Source organism: Bufo gargarizans, chromosome 1, assembly GCF_014858855.1.
Source record: "Bufo gargarizans isolate SCDJY-AF-19 chromosome 1, ASM1485885v1, whole genome shotgun sequence".
In the NCBI taxonomy this organism is placed as follows: Eukaryota; Metazoa; Chordata; class Amphibia; order Anura; family Bufonidae; genus Bufo; species Bufo gargarizans.
In genome coordinates this window covers 656,526,417-656,550,582 of record NC_058080.1, presented here as the reverse complement: position 1 = coordinate 656,550,582, position 24,166 = coordinate 656,526,417, and the positions used below count along the sequence as shown (strand labels likewise).

At 43.8% G+C, this 24,166-nt stretch overlaps 2 protein-coding genes across 5 annotated transcripts in view; one reads left to right on the top strand and one right to left on the bottom strand.

Moving 5' to 3' along the window:
* The window catches only part of DHFR (dihydrofolate reductase), a 55,613-nt gene extending 37,542 nt beyond the window's left edge, over positions 1-18,071 (bottom strand). Inside the window, exons 1-2 of the mRNA XM_044276026.1 lie at positions 17,759-18,071; positions 10,857-10,906 (exon numbers count right to left, since the gene is read on the bottom strand). Of these exons, the coding sequence (XP_044131961.1) occupies positions 10,857-10,906; positions 17,759-17,850 (142 nt within the window). The 5' untranslated portion in view covers positions 17,851-18,071. The remainder of the gene's footprint in view (positions 1-10,856; positions 10,907-17,758) is intronic.
* A 61-nt stretch (positions 18,072-18,132) lies between these two features.
* The window catches only part of MSH3 (mutS homolog 3), a 199,870-nt gene continuing 193,836 nt past the window's right edge, over positions 18,133-24,166 (top strand). For 3 of the 4 annotated variants that reach the window (XR_006387424.1, XR_006387426.1, XR_006387425.1), the window contains exon 1: positions 18,133-18,377. Coding sequence is in view for 1 of the 4 variants with exons in the window: in XM_044276024.1 (XP_044131959.1) it covers positions 18,258-18,377 (120 nt within the window). In the remaining 3 variants the exon portion in view is untranslated. The remainder of the gene's footprint in view (positions 18,378-24,166) is intronic. The other variant, XM_044276024.1, reaches the window with a different exon arrangement.

Genomic DNA, 24,166 nt, shown 5'->3' with positions numbered 1-24,166 from the left:
CCAGCCGCTCCTGTTCCGAAGCTTCTTGGATCCATCTCCACACAGGAAATTTAAGATTACTTATCGGTAATCACTTTTCCATGAGCCCATGACAGCACCCTTGAGAGACCGCCTCCTTCCAGGACAGGAAACTTTTGTGGAGAGCACTTAAGGAGGGATACCTCCCCCATACCACCAGTTAATTGCGAGAACTTGTCCTAAAACACATCCACTTATCCTTTTTTATTTAATTTTTTTTTTTCTATTTTGACTTCCTCACTGTGACTTAGTGGGCGCAGGCGCAGTGAGGAAGCCGGCGCCAGGATCCCATCATTCACTCACTGCGCCTGCGCCGAAGTGAACGGCGCAGGCGCGGGATTTCGCCAACGATGCAGGGAACAGTGGCATCAATAAAGAGGAGCTGGGCGGGCACAACACTGGACCTGGGCGGAATACAGGGTAAGTGGACGGAGCCTCTAGGTGCTGATTTTACGCCCATATAGCACCTAGAGGCTCATTAGCATATAATAAAAGTGCATTTTTAAACAAAAACGGCTGCAGGGACTAACGTTAGAAACATACTGTTATGTAGTGCTGACATGGGCGCATCGCTAATGTCAGTCAGCTACATAACAGTATTTCTGGTGGTAGAAACCCTTTAATCCTAACTTCTACAAACCTATGAATACAGAATCAACCTAATCAAACTAATATGAAAAGTTGTTATTCTAAAAAATCTTCATCTACTTGCATATTATAAGTTATACCAGCAAGAATAAGTCTTTATGTATGTCCTATCTGCCCAAGTAGTAGAAATGTATCTGGTAGAGTGAGCACCAAATCTGAAAGGGGGGATTCCCCTGCTGAAGAATAGGCTAAGGAGATGGCCCCTAACTATCCATCTAGACAGTGTTCTAGAAGAAACTTTATTACCCCCGTTTTGTGGTAAAAACTGTATAAAAAGCCTAGAGGCTTTTCTCCATTGACTAGTGACCCTGAAATATTCTGATAGGCATCTTTTGACGTCTAGACAGTGGAGCCTCCTCTCTTTCTCTTTCTTTGGGTCATGACACAAGGAAGGAAGAACAATGTCTTGGGTCCTATGAAACAGAGACCACTTTAGGTAAAAAAGAGGGATCTGGCTTAATAAGTACTCTGTCTTCCAGGATGTTAGTAGGGCTGCAGCTAACGATTATTTGAGTTGTCGATAATTTCGATTAATCGGTAAAAAAGAAAAAAAGGGGGTTTATATTATTTTACTTGAAAAATTATGTTCAAAGGCCATATTAAAACAAAATTATGGATGGCACTGTTATGGGGGAATCTGTGGATGGCACTGATATGGGGAGAGGGGATCTCTGGATGGCACTGTTATGGGGAGGGGGGGAAATCTATGGATGACACTATATAGCATCTTAGGCTATATGTGCCATCCACAGATCCCCCTCCCTCCCCATAACAGTGCCATCCACAGATCCCCGCCGCTCACAGCAGTAGACTATTCCTAAACTGGCAGCAACTTTTACTTGAACTTTAAATCAGATCTAGGATCTCTATTACCTTACAAATACAACAAAGCTCCGGTAACAGGCAGAGCGGGCGGCGGCGTAACGTCACTGATGTGACGTGCCTGCTCCGCCCACTTTATGAATGAAGCAGGCGCGTCACGTGAGTAAGTGACGTTACGCCGCCGCCCGCTCTGCCCGTTACTGGAGCTTCATTGTAAGGTAATAAAGATGCGCTGATTTAAAGTTCAAGGCGCTGTTACATAGCGCCTGACTGCACGCTCCCGCCTGCATAGCAACAAATTTGCCCGAATATTTGATAACAGGATTCGTCGACAACAAATCCAGTTATCGAATTATAATTTCGGTTAATCATTGCAGCCCTAGATGTTAGTATAAGGAGGAATGGCAGAGAAGGCCAAAATCTCACCAACACGCCTGGCCGAGGTAATCACTACCAAAAAGGCAGTCTTGAAAGATAAAATTTTAATAGGTGAATCCTGCAAGGGCTCAAAAGGAGGCTCCACCAATCTAGATAAAACTAGATTAAGGCCCCAAGTGGGGACTGAGGATCTAATCACAGGCTTAATCCTACTAATAGCTCTAAAGAATCTCCTTATCCATGGATAATTGGCAATAGGGGAATGAAAGTAAGCACTAAGGGCAGAGATCTGCACCTTAAGAGTACTCGGTCTTAAGTTTTTATCAAGACCCTTTTGCAAAAAAAAATCTAAAATTTTCGGCATTGGAGGAGAACTCAAGGGATCAACCGGGATTTTACAGAAGTTTAGGAAAGTCTTCCATATTCTGAGATAAATGGTAGAGGTTACTTCTTTCCTGCATGATAAAAGAGTGGATATAACTTCTTTAGACAATCTAAGATTTCCCCCTCAAATACCATGCTGTTAGATGAAGACTTCTCACTTCTGGATGGAAGACAGGCCCTTGAAACAACAGATCTTGCCTGTCCGGCAGAATCCAGGGATCTGTCAGGGAAAGCTTCCTCAATCAAGCGAATCAGGTCCTCTTTTGCCAAAATAGGGCGATTAGAATAAGCTTTGTCCGTTCCTGCCTCAGCTTCTGTAGTACCTTCGGAAGGAGCCTTAGACGAGGAAAGGCATACAGGTGCTGATTTGGCCACGGAAGAGAGAACGCGTCTATCCCTGCTGGAGAATCTTCCAGATTTAGAGAATAGAAGGTTGCATTTCTTGTTCTGTCTGGTCGTAAAAAGGTCTATTTGAAGAGGACCCCAAAGTTGAATTATCTGGCTGAAGACTTCTTGGTTTAAGCACCACTCCTTAATCTAACTGGTTTCTGTTTAAAAAAAACTGCCACCTTGTTCTCTGCTCCCTTTAAATGTACAGCCTTGACGAAGGGAATGTAAGGAAAAACCAGGGAAAAATGCCTGCGGTTAAGGACATAAGGTTTTTTGATTTGGTTAGCTTAAACACCCTTAATGACCAGGCCACTTTTTACACTTCCGCACTACACTACTTTCACCGTTTATTGCTCGGTCATGCAACTTACCACCCAAATGAATTTTACCTCCTTTTCTTCTCACTAATAGAGCTTTCATTTGGTGGTATTTCATTGCTGCTGACATTTTAACTTTTTTTGTTATTAATCGAAATTTAACGATTTGTTTGCAAAAAAAATGACATTTTTCACTTTCAGTTGTAAAATTTTTAAAAAAAAAAACCGACATCCATATATAAATTTTTCTCTAAATTTATTGTTCTACATTTCTTTGATAAAAAAAAATGTTTGGGTAAACAAAAAAAAATGGTTTGGGTAAAAGTTATAGCGTTTACAAACTATGGTACAAAAATGTGAATTTCCGCTTTTTGAAGCAGCTCTGACTTTCTGAGCACCTGTCATGTTTCCTGAGGTTCTACAATGCCCAGACAGTACAAACACCCCACAAATGACCCCATTTCGAAAGGTATTCACTGATTGGCATAGTGAGTTCATAGAACTTTTTATTTTTTGTCACAAGTTAGCAGAAAATGATTTATTTATTTATTTTTTTCTTACAAAGTCTCATATTCCACTAACTTGTGACAAAAAATAAAAACTTCCATGAACTCACTATGCCCATCATGAAATACCTTGGGGTGTCTTCTTTCCAAAATGGGGTCACTTGTGGGGTAGTTATACTGCCCTGGCAATTTAGGGGCCCAAATGCGTGCAAAGTAGTTTGAAATCAAAATCTGTAAAAAATGACCGGTGAAATCCGAAAGGTGCTCTTTGGAATGTGGGCCCCTTTGCCCACCTAGGCGGCAAAAAAGTGTCACACATCTGGTATCGCCGTACTCAGGAGAAGTTGGGGAATGTGTTTTGGGGTGTCATTTTACATATACCCATGCTGGGTGAGAGAAATATCTTGGTCAAATGCCAACTTTGTATAAAAAAAATAAATGGGAAAAGTTGTCTTTTGCCGAGATATTTCTCTGAGGGGTATGGTGAGTTCATGTGAGATTTTATTTTTTGACACAAGTTAGTGGAATATGAGACTTTGTAAGAAAAAAACAAAAAACAATTTCAGTTCTTGAGTTAAGCATAACTACATTTCTGCATCATCAGTAATTTGTGTTTGCTTTTGCCTTGAAAATCCAAGCAAATAGACCTCTAGCACAATTCCCTTAAAATATCGCATCGCATACCGTTATCGCAATTTTTAGGGCCCTAATCGCAAAAAATTTCCATATTGTGCAGCCCTAGGTAGCAGGTATATTAGACACTGTTATCAAAACAGCGTCTAATATACCTGTTAGGGGTTTAAAAAAAAAAAAAAAAAAAAAAAAATCGCATCTCCAGCCTGCCAGCGAACGATCGCCGCTGGCAGGCTGGAGATCCACTCGCTTACCTTCCGATCCTGTGAACGCGCGCGCGTTCACAGGAAATCTCGCGTCTCGCGAGATGACGCATATATGCGTGACTGTGCACAGAGCTGCCGCCTCCGGAACGCGATCCTGCGTTAGGCGGTCAAAGGACCAGTTCATGTCTGAAGTCCCTTTGTGAGGCTTATATAATAGAAACCACCCATTTTAAAAACTACACCCCTCAAGGTATTCAAAACTAAATTTTACAAATGTTGTTAGCCCTTTAAGTGTTCCACCAGAATTAATGGAAAATGGAGGTGAATTTTTAAAATTTCACTTTTTTTGCAGATTTTTCCATTTGGATCCATTTCTCCTGCAATTCAGCATGGGTTAACAGCAAAATAAACCTTAATATTTGTTACCCTGATTCTTAAGTTTACAGAAACACCCCATATGTGGTCATAAAGTGCTATATGGGGGCACAGCGGGGCTCAGAATGAGAGGAACACTGTGTGGCTTTTGGAAGGCAGATTTTGCTGGAATAATTTTCAAGCACCATGTCTCATTTGAAGACACAACAGTGAAAAAACCCCAAAAGTGACCCTGTTATGGAAAATACACCCCCCCAAGGAATTTTTCAAGGGGTGCACAGAGCACTTTGGCCCAATAGCCGTTTCATAGAATTTAGAAAGACTTGGCAGTGAAAATGAAAAATTTCATATTTTACAAGAATATCTCGCTTTAGGCCCAAAATTGTCATTTTAACAAGGGGTATCCGGAGAAAATGCATCCCATAATGTTACCCATTTTCTCCTGAATACATCAACACCCCATATGTGGTTGTAAAGTGTAGTATGAGCACACAGCGGGGCTCAGAATGGGAGGAACACTGTGTGGCTTTTGGAAGGCAGATTTTGCTAGAATAATTTTCAGGCACCATGTCGCATTTGAAGACACTCACCCCAACAGTGAAAACCGCAAAAATCGAGGCTCTAGGGTTGCCAGAACATAAAAGGAAATTGAAGAATTGCCTCATTTAATAAGATGACACCTTTCAATGACCTTCTATTTTTGTTTTCTTGTCGAAAATTCTGTCTTCTGTCCCTTATTGTAAGATTTCTTTGTTCCCGCAAAAAAACTGCCGTCTTTTTTGAGGGCTGGAAACAGGGAAATGCTTTTTGTTATCAGAAGCCTTTTCTAAAAGGTTATCCAATACAGGCCCAAAGAGATAATCTCCTTGACATGGGATACAGCAAAGTATATTCTTTGAACCAGTCACCTGACTATCCTTTAAGCCAAACAGCTCTTCTCGCCGAATTGGATAGAGCAGCTGACCTGGCACTTAACTTTAAAGCATCCGCCGAAGCGTCAGAAATGAGGTCCACTGCTTTAATGATGGTGGGAAACACTTTAGTAATTGGTCCCTAGGGGTTTTATCTTGGATATGGGACTCCAGCTCTTGTAGCCATAATTTTCAAGGTAGTAGCAATATTTGGTTTAAATGCTTGGGTTGAGGCTTCCCATGCTTTAAGGTAAAGCTCTGCACGCCTGTCCATAGGATCTTTTAGAGTACCAAGATCCTCAAAAGATAAGGCAGACTTTTTTGACATTTTGGCAATAGGGGCATTTAGTTTAAGAAGCCTATCCCAACAGGACGACTCACCCTCATGAAAGGGGTATTTTCTTTCGACATTCTTAGGAATAAAAAAAATTATTGTCAGGCTTATTCCATTCCCTCTGAATTAAGTATTTTATGTTTTCATTTAAAGGAAATACTCTTGATTTTTTTGTTCCCCATGTCACTAAACATTATATCCTGGACAGACTTTGGCCCTCTAGGTACATCTACTTTTATAGTAGCTCTAATGGCTTTCAGCAGGGATTCCATGTCCTTAGGGGAAAATAGAGGTCTACTCATGCAGTCTTCATCAGAAGAGGAGCTTGAATTTTCCAGGATTTCTCCCTGCTCATTCTCATCTGAAGAATCTGAATCAGATATTATACTAGCATGACCCTGTTTGCCCGAGGCTGAGGAAAGGAAACATTTTTTAAACATTTTCATTGAATCCGAAACTTCAGATTTGACAATATCTTTAATACTCCGAAGAAAAGATGGAGATTGCTCTTCTACGACTTTGTTCACACTATGCTGACAAAGTAACTTAGACCAAGAAGGAGCGAGATTTTTCTTGCATACAGCACATTCCCTCCCTTTGGATTTAGTAGTAGCTTTCCTGGGGCCCTCTTTAATATTCTACAAATAAAATAAGAGAATAACCCTTATTAATTCTGGTCAAATAACATAAAAGTTGGGGATTGACCCCCTTACCCCACCAGGAATACTGGTCTAGGATCATGACTCTCCTGGAGTTCAGCACGCTGGGTACTCATCATCCATGATAGTAGAGCAGAATTGAGAGTTTCACAAGAAGAATCCACTGAGGATCGTAGGCTGGCTAGGCTCCCTCTGACTGGCGCTGAAGGGTTTAAATACCCAGAGGTCGGGTCCCTGCAGGTGCACCCATGCATCCTCAGTAGGAGATTCTCTTCCTACTTCAGGAATGCACACCGCGTGCGTTTCAAATACCGGAAGTTGCATGTTACAACTTCCGGTTCGCGCGAAGGGCAATAACTCAACCTTTCCTGCCTCTGTAAGCTTTGAGACAGGGAGGAAGGCAGAGTAAAGGCCCTGGACCGATTATGCTGGGACTGCCCGGGAACACTGGCCCAATCCAGGACCCAGAGGGATGAACCCCAGACTTATCAGGTTGCTCCTAGAAGAGACTTACGCTGCACCAGGTAACCCCTGAAACAAAGTGCCTGAGGGGCTCCTGCAGCTAAATTCAGCTCTCCACAAAACATCCTATCCATAGGACAGAAAACTGGTGGTATGGGGGGGGTATCCCTCCTTAAAGGGGTTGTCCTGAGCGCCGGCTCAGGATGGATGAAATTGCTACAGTTCTCGCGAATCTCATGAGAACTGGAGCTTCTTCTTCCTGGCTAGGAGCAGAGCGCGCTTATTGGATGCGCTCCGTGCCAGGGAGAAGAAAGACATGCCTGGGAGATCTTTTGCAGGCCGCCCAGTAGAGCCGAATGGCTCATTAGCATAGAAGGCGGGAAATATTCCGGGGGGCACCATGGACAAACGGGAGCACTGAGTGCAAAATGAAGAACTGAATAAGCACCACCGGGGGCCGGCAAGTAAGGGTATATCGTTAGTTTAACTTGCGTTTTCAGGTGAAAGGTTCTCTTTAACCCCTTCACAAACTCAGGGCAGAAGTGTTTACTGTGTAGCTGCAGGCACTGAGGAGACAAATGCTGGGCACAGGAGCTGAAAGAAGTTCTGCAGAGCATTGCAGGTAGTGGGAAGATCCTGTGTGTATTAGCAGTGTCATTGTACAGCTGGGACTTGTAGTCCTACACATACAACATGCTGCTGAGTCTCCCAGCAGGCAGACATGTCCCTCAGGGCAGCTCTTGTAGCCACTCCTTTAGCAGTGCAGGGGGAGGGGCACAGATTGTTGTTTTTGCAAGTAAACAAAGGGCCAGAAGAGAACCAGGGAAATGAGGAAATAGATATTTTTTTGCCTAAAACTTGCTTAGCTTAGTTATATATCGCTGACCGTCAGATTTACAATGCTATATCTTTTTATATCTTTTCAAGCTCCGATGCTCCTCCTCGGCCTGCGCTGAATCGCACAGAGCAAGGGAATTTCCTTGAGATCTGGTGATGTATCTGTCTCTCCATGGGTAAGCTAGGATGAAAGCTAGGGCAGCGCTAAAGACCGCCCGTATGAGCCAGTGACGTCATCGGGCTCACTGCTTGGCAGAAGCCTCCGCCTAGCAGTGTCCAAAATTAAACAAACAGCCCTGGCCTGAGCGACACAGCGCGGGGCAAGGGGGAGCTTCAGAGCATTAAAAACTGATTCTCCACTCATTCATGGTGACTGAGTGCAGATGGGGTTGTGTCCAGAACAACCCCTTTAAGAGGTTTTAAAATAAGAATACATGAACAAATAAATCTCCTGGACCTGATGAGGCTGGTGTACTGGCTGTATAATTCTTTCTGGAACTGCCTCATATTAAAATGAGCTCTAGCTAGATTCAGAAAATGCTCCAATGATTATACAGCCAGTCTTACAGGGATTTTCAATGACGGTAAGCACACCAAACTCCTCATGTCTAACATATACACAGTAATGTATGCAGTTTGTATTGTGACTAGGGCTGCAACGATTAATCAAAGTTATTGATAATATTCGATAACTGGATTCGTTCTCAACGAATCCAGTTATCGAATAATCGCCCAATTCATTGCTATCTGGGGCGGGAGCGGGCGGTCAGGGTCCTTCATCGGCAGTAACTTTTACTTCGACATTAAATCGGCTCATCTTTATTAACTTACAGTGAAGCTCCAGTAACAGGCAGAGCGGGTGGCGGCTTTAAGTCACTTACTCACGTGACACACCTGCTTCATTCATAAAGTGGGCGGAGAAGGCGCGTCACGTGAGTGAGTGAAGTTATGCTGCCGCCCGCTCTGCCCGTTACCGGAGCTACATTGTAAGGTAATAAAGATGCGCTGAGTAAAAGTTACTGCCAGAATAGTCTGCTGTGAGCAGCGTGGCCAGGGCTGTTATTGGGAGGGGGATCTGTGGATGCCACTGCTATGTGGAGGGGGATCTGAGCGCTGTTATGGGGGGGGGGGGGAAATCTGTGAATGACACATATAGCATAAGATGCTATATAGTGCCATCCACAGATCCCCCTCCCCATAACAGCGCCATCCACAGATCCCCCTCCCATAAAAGCGCCATCCATAATTTGTTTTAATATGGCCTTTGCACATAATTTTTTTTAAGTAAAATCATATAAACCCCTTTTTTTTCATTTTGGTGTCCCCCCCCCCCCCGATTAATCGATGAAATTATCGACAACTAAATCAATTATTTGGTCACAGATCCTATCTGAGGCCTCATGCACACGGACGTATTTCAATGGGTCCGCAAAAAAAAAAAAAAACATTACTCACTCAGTGGGCATTCTGTTTCCGTATGTCAGTATTTCAGTTCCTTAAAAAATATATAGTACTGTTCTATTAGGGGCCAGCTGTTTCTGTTACGCAAAATACTGAATGCACACTGAAGTCATCCGTATTTTTTGCGGACCGCAAAATACATATGGTAGTGGTCATGAGGCCTGAGAATGGAATTTCATATGCCAGTCGTAGCCCGAGATGCATTACAGTCATATATTTAATACATTTGGTGCATTTTAGTTTTGCACAGTCTTTGGCCTCATGCACACGACCATTGTTTTGGTCCGCATACAAGCCGCAGTTTTTGCAGCTCGGATGTGGACCCATTCACTTCAACGGGGCCGCAAAAGATGCGGACAGCACTCCGTTTGCTGTCCGCAGCCATTGCTCCGTTCCGTAGCCCCGGAAAAAAAAAGATATCTATCTATCTATCTCATGTCCTATTCTTGTCCGTTTTGAGGACAAGAATAGGCATTTCTAGAATGGGCAAATTGTGGAAAGCACATGGGCGGCTTCTGTTTTTTTGCTGATGCACGGTTTGCGGTCGTGTGCATGAGGCTTTTATGTGAGAAACCAAAATCGATGCTTATTGCAACATTTTTGGCAGTGGACAATCCACAACCAATATAATTTGGGAGACTAAGCTTTTCATTATGAAATGCACGTCAGGAGAGGCGGGTACCTTACTAATGGCAATCAGTTGTATTCGCACTAAAGTTAAAAAAGTGGAGTACCTTTATTTTGGGGTCTTATTGATGCGTATTGATTGTAGATTGTCCACTTTACAATATTACTTAGTGCATTAGGCATTATATGATTGCACTGCATTGGAACGGTCAGTTTGACACTAAAAGTCCACCTATGAGTCTCATGCTGGGTGCTGCGACTCATAGGCCTCTGTAGCTGGCAGGCCCCAAGACCTTTGTAAGGCATCGCAGGGAGCCAATGGGGTGAGAGAGGGAGTTCCCTACCTCTGTAAAGCCCTTAGATGCCGCAATCAGCACTGACCTCAGCATCTAAGGAGTTAATCCACCAGCATTTTCATAGATGTCAGCAGATACAGTAGGGAGGCAGTTATCAGGCTGGGCCCCTGCCACTGATGAGCAAGCACAGCTTAATGTTCAATCAGGGGTTAATAAATTATTTTAATCCCCATTAAAATGATTTTCTTGTATATGCTTTTTCCCCCTGTGGAACTATAGCCATAACTTTTTTTCATTTACCATTCACATAGCCACGGGAGACCTGTTTTTTTACAGGACAATTTGTTTTTAATGTGACTATTTAATTTGAATTCAGTTCATTTTTGCATCGATTTGTGCCCATGTTGGTGGTTTTATAGGTGCTATATTACTAATCAGTACATAAAGGATTACTAATCAGTGTTGCATCGCAGACACAAGCAATAAATGACTTCAAAGATTACCCCCATGTATGTGCATAAAGGAGAAAGTACATTACATAACTATGAGCCCATAATAAAATGGATTGCCACATTGAGCAGCAGCCACTTACCTTCAGCTGTAGGAGTCATCGTCAGCCTCTGGAAATGTTTAAATTCATTCCTGGAACCAAAGGAAAATACCATTAATTAGAGGATCTGTCAAGTACTCTAAGCAGAGCAGTATAAAGTGTGAACCCGACCGTACAGACAACCAGCGTCACTTACTGCTATAGAGGATGGAGTTTTACCTTCACCCTCTAACGCGGGGCCACCCTCAGGGAAGTACTGCTGTAAGGGGTTCAGCTATGAATTTTATATCCGTCTACCTTGCTAAACTGCCGCCCAGCTCCTCGCTCCAGCACGCCCATCTTCAACTCAAATCGATCCTCCCCCTGCTTCTGCCTTCCGAAATCTTGCGCCTGCGACGTTCGTCGCGGCATTCGGCGCAGTCAATGTCTGACAGCTCCCTGCTCAGACATTTCCACTGCGCCTGCACCGATGACGTCATCGGCACAGGCGCAGTGGAAATGTCTGAGCAGGGAGCGGTCAGACATTGACTGCGCCTGCGCCGAATGCCGCGATGAACGGCGCAGGCGCAAGATTTCGGAAGGTAGAAGCGGGGGGAGGATCGATTTGAGTTGAAGATGGGCGTGCTGGAGCGAGGAGCTGGGCGGCAGTTTAGCAAGGTAGACGGAGCCTCTAGGTGCTGGAAAAACGCCAGCATAGCACCTAGAGGCTCATTTGCATAAATATAAAAGTCCTTTTTTTAACCAAACGGCCGAACGGATTAATGTAATAATTAGCTTGTATGATACATCAGACACTAGTGGATTGCTAGTGTCTGAAAACCAAATGTGTCAGAAGCAAGTGGTAGAAACCCTTTAATAAATATAGTGCAAAGCATGTTGTGGCTTTTTTTTTGCAGCAAGTTAAAAGATTTTTCCAATATTTTCTTACTATTGGCCTAGCCTCTGGATAGCTCATCAGTATCTGATCGGTGGGGGTCTGATCTGCTGTTTGAGAAGGCTCCAGTGCTCCTGTGAGGGGTTCGGCCTTCTCACACTTTATAAAGCACAGCGCTGTACATTGTATAGCAGCTCAGCTCCATTCACTAAGCCAGACACACTTGCGTTATCCGGATCCGGCGTGTACTCCACTTGCCGGAATTACACGCCAGATCCGGAAAAACGCAAGTGTACTGAAAGCATTTGAAGACGGATCCGTCTTCAAAATGCTTTCAGTGTTACTATGGCAGCCAGGACGCTATTAAAGTCCTGGTTTCCATAGTAGTAGTGGGGAGCGGTATACTTACAGTCCGTGCGGCTCCCGGGGCGCTCCAGAGTGACGTCAGAGCGCCCCATGCGCATAGATGACGTGCCATGCGATCACGTCATCCATGTGCGTGGGGTGCCCTGACGTCACTCTGGAGCGCCCCGGGAGCCGCACGGACGGCAAGTATGCTGCTCCCCGCTACCATGGCTGCCTGAACTTTAGCGTCTTGGCAGCCATGGTAACCATTCAGAAAAAGCTAAACGTCGGATCCGGCAATGCGCCGAAACGACGTTTAGCTTAAGGCCGGATCCAGATCAATGCCTTTTAATGGGCATTAATTCCGGATCCGGCCTTGCGGCAAGTCTTTGGGATTTTTGGCCGGAGCAAAAAGCGCAGCATGCTGCGGCATTTTCTCCGGCCAAAAAACGTTCCGTTCCGGAACTCAAGACATCCTGATGCATCCTGAACGGATTTCACTCCATTCAGAATGCATTAGGATAAAACTGATCAGGATTCTTCCGGCATAGAGCCCCGACGACAGAACTCTATGCCGGAAGAAAAGAACGCAGGTGTGAAAGAGCCCTGACCCAATCGATACTTTTGTACACAAATCGATAAGATACCAGCATTTGCAATTTCCTGATACTAGGCAGCGCTATACAGGTGTGGCACCTGAGAGGTTAAAATTGACACGGTTTGGCGAATTGCTGTGCCCAGTCAGTGAGGCAGGATGCTGGCTGTATAATACCGCCCACATTTGTATTAATGCCTACTCCCCAGTATTATCTTCACTGGTGGCAGTGGCCACAGGGTCGCCTCCTCATCGGTGACTTCCGATCGGAGCCCCAGCAGTGAAATTGCGATGCTCCAATTGGTTACCGTGGCAGCCAGGACGCTACTGAGGCCATCCATGGCTGCCATGGTAAGTTCCCTGCTGCTGTGCGCACAAAGTCCAGGGCAGCAGAGACAGTGTAAAATCCTATTCAACCTTAGGCCTCTTGCACATCACCAAATGTATTTGGCAGGCCGCAAAAAAACGGATCCGAAAAAATAAAATATAGCTGACATCCGTGTGCATTCTGTATTTTGCGGTACGGAACAGCTGGCCCCTAATAGAACAGTACTACCCTTGTCTGTAATGAGGACACTATACATTAATGCCAAGTAAGGTCAAGACCTATCTCGACGCAGGTTTAAAGTGTGTATTAAAACTTCACTTTTAATTAGACAATGATGAAACAAACAATTAAAACACTTTGTTTCCACCCCAAAGAGTTGACGACTTAGTGCACATCTCCCTCACCCTGGCAGCAACTATCTCCTATTCACAACTATATCTGCAGAGCTCGAACATAAGGGGGCAATGTGTGGATGGACTAATGTAAGCAAACTACCTGTAGTTGCCGGCAAAAACTGATTAAATGGAAAGGTGACTGTGCTTCTTCAGTTCTGCCCAAACCCCTGAAGAAGCCAGTGATCTGGTGGAACATGTTGGGGGGCAGTTGATTGTTTTAAACGATTGTTGTCCACTCCAATGTTGCTTATTAGCTTACGTGTAGGACATTTAATTTAATATAGCAAGGTTTTTGAGCTAGGTGGAGCGCTTAGCAGTGTGTGTGCAATGTGTGAATGCGTCTTGACAGCTACTGACGTAGTGTCAGACAAGGATGCTGTGAACGTTTGTGTGTAGGAGCACAGTCACCTATTCCATTTAGGCCTCATGCACACGACCGTTGTTGTGTTCCGTTCAGCAAAATGGGGTTCCGTTGTTCCATGATCCGTTTTTGTTTCCGTGTGTCTTCCTTTATTTTTGGAGGATCACCAGACATGAAGGAAAGTTTAAAAAAAGTCTAAGTCAAGTTTGCCATGCAAATGATAGGAAAAAAACGGACACCGACAAAAATCCTGTGTGCCTCTGCGTTTTTTCACGGTCCCATTGACTTGAATGGGTCAGCAAACCGTTTTCCGTAAAAAAAATAAATAAAAATAGGACAGGTTATATTTTTTTTACGGACTGGAACCACAGATCACGGACGCGGATGACAAATGGTGCATTAGCCGAGTTTTCAACAGACCCATTGTAAGTCAATGGGTCTGCAGAAAATCACGAAAAAACGGAACAACAGACACGGAATGAAACAACGGTCGTGTGCATGAGGCCTTAATCAGTTTTTGCCGGCAATTACAGGTAGTTGGCTTACATTAGTCCATCCACACATTGCCCCCCCTATGTTCGAGCTCTGCAGATATAGTTTGGTGAATAGGAGATCGTGCACATCTCCCTCACCCTGGAAGCAACTTAGGCTACTTTCACACTTGCGGCAGAGTGGTCTGGCAAGCAGTTCCGTCGCCGGCACTGCCTGCCGTATCCGGCAAACGTATGCCAACTGATGGCATTAGTAAGACTGATCAGGATCCTGTTAAGTCTTAAAAATGCATTGAAATGCCGTATCCGTCTTTCCGGTGTCATCTGGCAAAACGGATCCGGCATTCATTTTTTTCAGCCTGCGCATGCGCAGACTGGAAGGACGGATCCGGTATTTTGAATGCCGAATCCAGCACTAATACATTCCAATGAAGAAAAAAAAATGCCGGATCCGGCATTCAGGCAAGTCTTCAGTTTTTTTTGGCCGGAGATAAAACCGTAGCATGCTGCGGTTTTATCTTTTGCCTGATCAGTCAAGACGACTGAACTGAAGACATCCTGAACGGATTGCTCTCCATTCAGAATGCATGGGGATATACCTGCTCAGCTCTTTTCCGGTATAGAGACCTTTAGACGGAACTCAGTGCCGGAAAAGAAAAATGCTAGTGTGAAAGTACCCTAAGTCGTCAACTCTTTGGGGTGGAAACAAAGTGTTTTAATTGTTTGTTATGGCTCACAGCCGTTTTATCATTATGTTGAATTAAAAGTGAAGTTTTAATACACACTTTACACCTGGGTCAAGACAGGTCTAGGCCATACTTGGCATTAATATATATGGAGCTCCGTACAGTATTAGAATGTATTGGCGCCGATGAGCCGAAGTTATTGCTTTGCAGTCTCACGAGACTACGCATAACTTCAGAAATTCATTTATACGGTAAAAAAACATTTCCTGAACTCTGCTTCGGTTCCAAGTGGTTCGAGAAATTGTTTTTCACAGTATAAATTAATTGCGAGACTTCTCATAATTTCAGAAAAGTCCATTTGCTCATCCCTACATATAACATATTACGTATCACCTACTAAAAGGAATTACAGAATGGAATGCCCATAGACTTTAACAAGAAAGTGGAATGCCTTTCCTTTATTAGAAATGTAATATTTGAATGAGAGACAAAACCATTTGACATCTCTAATAAATATTTAGCAGACATACTCTCCAAACTCGGTGGGATTATTTTAAATTAAGATTAAGTGGGATTATCATTGGTTTCTATGGAATGACAGAATGGAATGCCCATAGAGAGTAATGGACCAGAGTGGAATGCCCATAGAGAGTAATGGACCAGAGTGGAATGCCCATAGAGAGTAATGGACCAGAGTGGAATGCCCATAGAGAGTAATGGACCAGAGTGAAATGCCCATAGAGAGTAATGGACCAGAGTGGAATGCCCATAGAGAGTAATGGACCAGAGTGGAATGCCCATAGAGAGTAATGGACCAGAGTGGAATGCCCATAGAGAGTAATGGACCAGAGTGGAATGCCCATAGAGAGTAATGGACCAGAGTGGAATGCCCATAGAGAGTAATGGACCAGAGTGGAATGCCCATAGAGAGTAATGGACCAGAGTGGAATGCCCATAGAGAGTAATGGACCAGAGTGGAATGCCCATAGAGAGTAATGGACCAGAGTGGAATGCCCATAGAGAATAATGAAATGTAATATTTGAATTAGAGACAAAACCATTTGAGATATCTAATAATTATTTAGCAGGCTTACTCTCCAAGTTCAGTGGGATTATTTAATGTTCAGATTACGTGGAATTATCACTGTTTTCTGCAGAATGACGAGGGTGAATGAAACAAAGGAATGTCCATAGACTAAAATGGAAAGTAAACTATGAGCTAATTTGCTGGTAAATCTGTGTTATGTAGGACATTAACCTTTACCGCAAGTGTTCCCTGGGTAGAATAGCATATTGTAAAATGAAAAATACCTTGGATTATAACAGTTTTTTATAGAACGCAAAGGTGATGGAATGCCCATAGGCTATAATGGGAAGTAAAACGTGACTTGGTGCCTGAACTATTCAACACATCAAATAAATCTGTAGCAGGTTTACTCTTCAAGTTTAGTGGGATCATTAAAAATTGAGATTAAGTGGGCTTTATCATGTTAATGTTCTACATAACACAGATTTACCTGCAAATGAGCTCAGAGTTTACTTCCCATTATAGTCTATGGGCCTTCCTTTGTGTCATTCACCCTCGTCATTCTGCAGAAAATTCCACGTAAATTCCACGTAATCTGAACATTAAATAATCCCACTGAACTTGGAGAGTAAGCCTGCTAAATACTTATTAGATATGTCAAATGGTTTTGTCTCTAATTCAAATATTACATTTCATTATTCTCTATGGGCATTCCACTCTGGTCCATTACTCTCTATGGGCATTCCACTCTGGTCCATTACTCTCTATGGGCATTCCACTCTGGTCCATTACTCTCTATGGGCATTCCACTCTGGTCCATTACTCTCTATGGGCATTCCACTCTGGTCCATTACTCTCTATGGGCATTCCACTCTGGTCCATTACTCTCTATGGGCATTCCACTCTGGTCCATTACTCTCTATGGGCATTCCACTCTGGTCCATTACTCTCTATGGGCATTCCACTCTGGTCCATTACTCTCTATGGGCATTCCACTCTGGTCCATTACTCTCTATGGGCATTCCACTCTGGTCCATTACTCTCTATGGGCATTCCACTCTGGTCCATTACTCTCTATGGGCATTCCACTTTCCTGTTAAAGTTTATAGGCATTCCACTCTGTGATTCCTTTTAGTAGGTCCCTGTATCACCACAACTAAAAACGACTAAAATATTAAAAAATATCTCCTACGTGGTGAACGTCGTATAAAAAAACAAACAAAAAAAAAAAAAAACCAAGCAATCCCCCCCCCCCCCCCAAAAATAGGATAGGACTGTTCTGTTATGGGCTGGATGTTCCATAAAATGCGGAATGCAAGCAGCTTTTTGGAGTTTTATTTTTTTTTGTGTGGTATCAGATGGTATTGAGTATAGCAATACTTTTTTATGGTATCAAAATTTTGGTATCATGACAACACTAGTTCCTGGTGATGTCAGCGGCACTAATGGCCGGGCTTAGTGCTGCCCTTGCCTGTATAATGGCTAAGGTAGTACTAAAGCCCGCCCATTAGTGCTGGTGACATCACCGGGAACACTGCTAGGAGGAACATTTTGGTTAGGAAGTCTCCCCATTGTGGCATCCTAATCCACACCCCCTTCCACAGCAGTCCCAGTTGCAATAGTAAATCAGCCCCAAAATTTGCTGCTGCAAATTAAAACGCAGGGAGATTTATCAAACTGGTAGACCTGGCTAAGTTGCCCATAGCAACCAATCAGATTCCACCTTTCATTTTCCGAAGGAGCTGTGAAAGAAGGAATCTGCAACTTAGCCAGTTCTACTTGACAGCACTTTGATACCCCCCCCCCCATAATACATGGAGCTGGCGGTTTCCCCCGGCATACCTAAGCAGAGGCCAGGGCAGCGTCCCAGCCTTCCCTATCCCCTGCCCCGGCGGACACACGGCCACTATGGAGTTCAGCAGCATACTCTTCATCCTGGCGGACACCTTCCTTGCAGAGGGTGACTGCGCAGCTAACGGGAGGAAGGGCTTGTGTGGGCGGGAACACGTGTGTGTGGAGGAGACACCTTCAGCAAGCTTTGCGCCTCCCAGTCTTTGTGGCACTACAAGTCTCAGCACGGTGGCCGCACAGTGACATTGAGAAGCGCGGGAGGGCAACTAGAACTACGCTGGACAATCCGCCCGCAGACGTTTAGTTTTCGCGCCACATTTCTAAGCCCCGCCCAGTGAACTTTGGATAAAAAAAAGTGCCGCTCGCGGCCTCGGCTAATACCGCCTCCCTGCCTCCTCCGTCCAATCAGCGCTGCTCACTGGGGAAGTGGGCGTGGTCTGTTCCTTCCAGGAGCGCCGCTGTCATCCAGCACTAGTGAGAAAGCTGCAAAATGCGGCGGCGGGAGTCGGGCCGGCCCAAGGCTTCAGGCCTAACGCAGCGTGTGATCAGTCACTTCTTCAAACCGCAGGGCGGTGAGGCTAAGCAGTCGGGGGCAGCCAGCTCTGCGCAGGTCAGAGGAGTTCCATCTTATCAGGGGGAAGGGGCCAGTGAGAGGCGTGTAGCTGTATACCCCCTGTGTGTTACTGGGGGGGGCTGCACTTTGTGCTGCAGTGGAGGGCACCATAGCACAGGTAGGCGGGCCCTCTAGTGGACTGCACAGCGCATGGAAGGGGTGGCAGTCACTGTCTGCTGGGATGGTGTGATCCCAGCTCGTACATAGATTCCCACCTACAGGTATTTTGTGGCATTCTTTAGCAGTTTGGAGTTTTTAGTGCCATTTTCGGTTGCAAACAGGTCAGCTCCAGGTGTTAAAAGAAAGTCCCCCCCCTTTTTTTTTTTTGTGTCTGGCATTTTTTTAAAAACACAGTGTCCCAAATTTACTGATTGCGTAGATGACGTCCACTTGGACAGTCTGTCTAGTCCTGCAGCTGATCACAGGGGCTCGGGCTGGATGGTGGGACAGACACCTTTCACGGACTTTATACCAACTATAGGGTGATTACTTTGAGATACATTTTTACACCAGAATTGAGGTGCATCCAGCCCCGTCTCCTTGTCAAACATGTTGAGGGGGGGGGAGTGTAGATGCACAAAATTATGCCGATTTGCACTGCGTTAGGCCTCATGCACACGACCGTAGCGGATCCGCAAAACACGGATGGCGTCCATGTGCGTTCTGCAATTTGCGGAACGGCACGTACAGCCATTGATATAACTGCCTATTCTTGTCTGCAAAATGGACAAGAGAAGGACACGTAACGGAGCACGTGTGCTGTCTGCATCTTTTGCGGCCCCATTGAAGTGAATGGGTCCGCATCCAAGCCGCAAAAACTGCGGACCATTACAGTCGTGTGCATGAGGCCTTATAGATGTTTTTTATTTTTTAGCACAGGTACATCCAGCGCGCAAGTTTCAAGTTAAAGGGAACCTGTCCCCATGTTCTGACCAAATGTACCTTAACCCTTTAAGGACATGGGTCTTATCCCTAAACATGGCTACATCTTACCTTTCAAATGCCATGGTCAAACGCTTCCGGTCCGGTAACAGCGTTCCCCGGCTGAGATCAGGGGACCTGTTACCTTGAGCTAATTGACCGAAGCCTCAAGCCCCCCTTTCCTTAAAATAAAAATAGTTAACCAATAAAAAAAATTAACATCATGGGTATCGCCGCGTGCGGAAAAAAAAGCCCATACTTTTAAAATATACCAATATAATGCCTCATGCACACGACAGTGTTTTTTCATGTGCGGTGGGCTCCTTAATAAGGCGCGATCCTGTCTCCGGCTGACGCTGTTAGCCGGGTTTCAGCGGCGCACTGCGCATGCGCAAGACTTGTGCCATCCTGGCCACTCTGCAGGTTGTCAATCTAACAAGAGAGGACGGTTAGGGGGCGTGCTTACCTAGAAACATAGAATGTGTCGGCAGATAAGAACCATTTGGCTTCAAAGCCAATTAGATGTATATATCCATACGGACCACTAGGTGGCAGCCTTGTATTGATATAGTGCAAATGAAGTCTTCAATGATGGCTATTTAGCCGTCACTGAATACTATGCGCAATCGAATGATTGCCAGTTATTGTCACCCAAGGTGACGTAAAAAAAAAGGTAAAAATTTTTTTTTTACAAATATAAAAAATAAGTTCAAATAAAAATACTTAACCAATAAAAAAAATAAACATCATGGGCATCGCCGCGTGCGAAAACGCCCATACTTTTTAAATCTACCAATATAAGGCCTCATGCACACGACAGTGTTTTTTCACTGTCAGTGATTTGGCTTCAGCGGTCCGTGTCCGATTTTGCTTCAGTTGTGTTTCCTTGTGTCTTCCTTTTTTTTTTATTTTTTTGGTCTGACGGGAAAAAAATGGAAGGTTAATGAAAAGTGTAATTTTATTGCACCTAGGTCTTGTAGAAAAACATGGACACGGATGACATACCAGTTGTGCTTCCGTTTTCTTTTGACGGACCCATTGACTTAAATGGGTCTGTCCTCCGTTTTCCACTGACAAGAATATGACAGGTTATATTTTTTTGACGGACTGGAATCACGGATCACGGACGCAGAGAAAAAACAGGACTATTAGTTTTTTTTTCACAGCTCCATAGAAATGAATGGGACCTCCGCTAAACTGTGAAAAATGACGGAACGGACGCGGATGCACACAACGGTTGTGTGCATGAGACCTTAATGGCCTACAGCAAATGGCGTAGCGGGAAAAAAAATAAAAACAATTTGCAATTTTTTGTCACTTCAACTATCCAATATTTTTTAAATAAAAAGTGATCAAAAAGTCGCACACATATACAATTTGTATCACTGAAAAGAACACATCGTCCCGCAAAAAATGAGCCCTCATACAGACCCATACACATGGCTACAAAAAAGTTATAGGGGTCGGAATATGGTTATGGAAAAAAAAAAATTCCCCCAAGGTTTTAACTTTTTTTAGTTTTAGAAAAATTATACAAGTGTGGTATCGTTGGAACCGCCCTGACCTGGAGAATGAAGATAACAGGTCAATTTTACCACATAGTGTACAGTGTAAACAAATATAATAAAAACCGTTATCAGAATTGAATTGTTTCCCAATTCTACCCCATTTGGATTTTTTTTCCTGCTCCCTACTACATGGTATGCAACCGTAAATGGTGCCATTAGAAAGTACAACTTGTCCCGCAAAAAATAAGCCCTCATAAGGCTATGTGAATGGAAAAATAAAAAAGGACTATGGGAAGGCGGGGAGTGAAAAACGAAAACGTGAAAAAATGTAAAATGCCATGGTCCTTAAGGGGTTAATGCTTGCTTACCCTGATAGTTCCCAGTGATCGACTTATGATCTTCTCAGGACTAACCTGTCCTATTTTATCGCCCTATAGCGCTTTCCTGCCTTTTATGATAATTAACAGAAAAGATTCATATTTTGACCATAGAAGAGTCATATTTTCTCAGAGTCAAGCTCCTCAGCTCCGTCTAAGAAACGCTCCTACAGATAAAATCTTGTGTGAGCTTACTTGCTTCGAGTCATGGTAAGCACCCCCTCTAACCGTCCCCCTTTTGTTAGATTGACAGCCTGCAGTGTGGCCGGGATCGCATAAGTCTTGCGCATGTGCGGTGCGCTCCTTGGTAAGGCGCGATCCTGCCTCCGGCTGCCGCTGTTAGCCGGGTTTCAGCGGCGCACTGCGCATGCGCGAGACTTGTGCCATCCTGGCCGCTCTGCAGGCTGTCAATCTAACAAAAGAGGGGACGGTTAGGGGGCGTGCTTACCTAGAAACATAGAATGTGTCGGCAGATAAGAACCATTTGGCCCATCTAGTCTGCCCAATATACTGAATACTATGGATAGCCCCTGGCCCTATCTTATATGAAGGATAGCCTTATGCCTATCCCATGCATGCTTAAACTCCGTCACTGTATTTGCAGCTACCACTTCTGCAGGAAGGCTATTCCATGCATCCACTATCTCAGTAAAGTAATACTTTCTGATATTACATTTAAACCTTTGCCCCTCTAAATTAAAACTATGTCCTCTTGTAGCAGTTTTTCTTCTTTTAAATATTCTCTCCTCTTTTACCTTGTTGATTCCCTTTATGTATTTAAAAGTTTCTATCATATCCCCTCTGTCTCGTCTTTCTTCCAAGCTATACATGTTAAGGTCCTTTAATCTTTCCTGGTAAGTTTTATCCTGCAATCCATGTACTAGTTTAGTAGCTCTTCTCTGAACTCTCTCCAAAGTATCAATATCCTTCTGGAGATATGGTCTCCAGTACTGAGCACAATACTCCAAATGAGGTCTCACTAGTGCTCTGTAGAGCGGCATGAGCACCTCCCTCTTTCTACTGGTAATGCCTCTCCCTATACACCCCAGCATTCTGCTAGCATTTCCTGCTGCTCTGTGACATTGTCTGCCTACCTTTAAGTCTTCTGAAATAATGATCCCTAAATCCCTTTCCTCAGATACTGAGGTTAGGACTGTATCACTGATTTTATATTCTGCTCTTGGGTTTTTACGTCCCAGGTGCATTATCTTGCACTTATCAACATTACATTTTAGTTGCCAGATTTTTGACCATTCCTCCAGTTTTCCTAAATCCTTTTCCATTTGGTGTATCCCTCCAGGAACATCAACCCTGTTACAAATCTTTGTGTCATCAGCAAAAAGACACACCTTACCATTGAGGCCTTCTGCAATTTCACTGATAAAGATATTAAACAATATGGGTCCCAGAGCAGATCCCTGAGGTACCCCACTGGTAACAAGACCTTGGTCTGAATATACTCCATTGACTACAACCCTCTGTTGTCTGTCCCTCAGCCACTGCCTAATCCATTCAACAATATGGGAGTCCAAGCCCAAAGACTCTAATTTATTGATAAGCCTTCTGTGTGGGACAGTATCAAAAGCCTTACTAAAGTCTAGATAAGCGATGTCTACTGCACCTCCTCCATCTATTATTTTAGTCACCCAATAAAAAAATTCAATAAGATTAGTTTGACATAACCTCCCTGAAGTAAACCCATGCTGTTTTTCATCTTTCAATCCATGGGATTTTAGATGGTCCACAATCCTCTCCTTAAGTATGGTTTCCATTAATTTCCCCTCTATTGATGTCAGGCTTACTGGCCTATAGTTGCCCGATTCCTCCTTACTACCTTTCTTGTGAATGGGCACAACATTTGCTAATTTCCAATCTTCTGGGACGACTCCTGTTGCCAGTGATTGGTTAAATAAATCTGTTAAGTTTTGCTAGTTCACCGCTGAGCTCTTTTAATAGCTTTGGGTGTATCCCATCAGGCCCCTGTGACTTATTTGTATTAATTTTAGACAGCTGACTTAGAACCTCTTCCTCTGTAAAGACACATGCATCAAAAGATTCATTAGTCTTCTTTCCTAACAGGTCCTTCTCCTTCATTTTCCTTTGTAAAAACTGAACAGAAGTATTCATGGAGGCAGTCAGCTAGTTCTTTATCTTCTTCCAAATACCTTCCTTTTGTTTTTAATTTGGTAATTCCTTGTTTTAGTTTCCTTTTTTCATTTATGTATCTGAAGAATGCCTTGTCGCCTTTTTTTTCCCTGACTGAGCTAATTTCTCTTCTGCCTGTGCTTTAGAAGCTCTTATAACTTGTTTGGCCTCTCTCTGCCTAATCTTATAAATTGTCTGTCATCCTCGTGTGTGTTTTTTTTTTTTTTTTTTTTTTTCTAAATGTTATCTTTTTAGTTTTTAATGATTTTGGCCACTTCTGCTGAGTACCACAGCGGTCTCTTCCTTTTTTTGCTTTTACTGACAAGCCTAATGCAATTTTCTGTTGCCTTCAATAGTGCCACTTTCAAGTAGTCCCATTTCTCCTGGACTCCAATGAAACTGTTCCAGTCTGATAGGGACTCGTATACCACTAATCTAATTTTAGAAAAGTCAGTTTTTCTAAAATCTAAAACTTTTGTTTTTGTGTGGTGTGACTCAGTCACTGTACTTATAGTAAACCACACTGACTGGTGATCACTAGATCCCAAGCTTTCCCCTACAGTAATATCAGACACCTATACTCAAAGCAATGGAGCCTCATTTGCATACGACCTGCGGAGGAATAAAAGTTGTTTTACAGCGATCATGCGCCTCAGACATCTTACACAAGAACATCATTAGAAGACGAATGTTAACAGTTTTGAGGTACTGCTGGGGGTTTATGATCCATTTTGGTGCTGACAGGTTCCCTTTAAAGGGGTTGTCCAAGTTATATTTAGGATAGGTCATCAATATCAGATCGGCGGGGGTCCGACACCCAGCACCCCCGCCGATC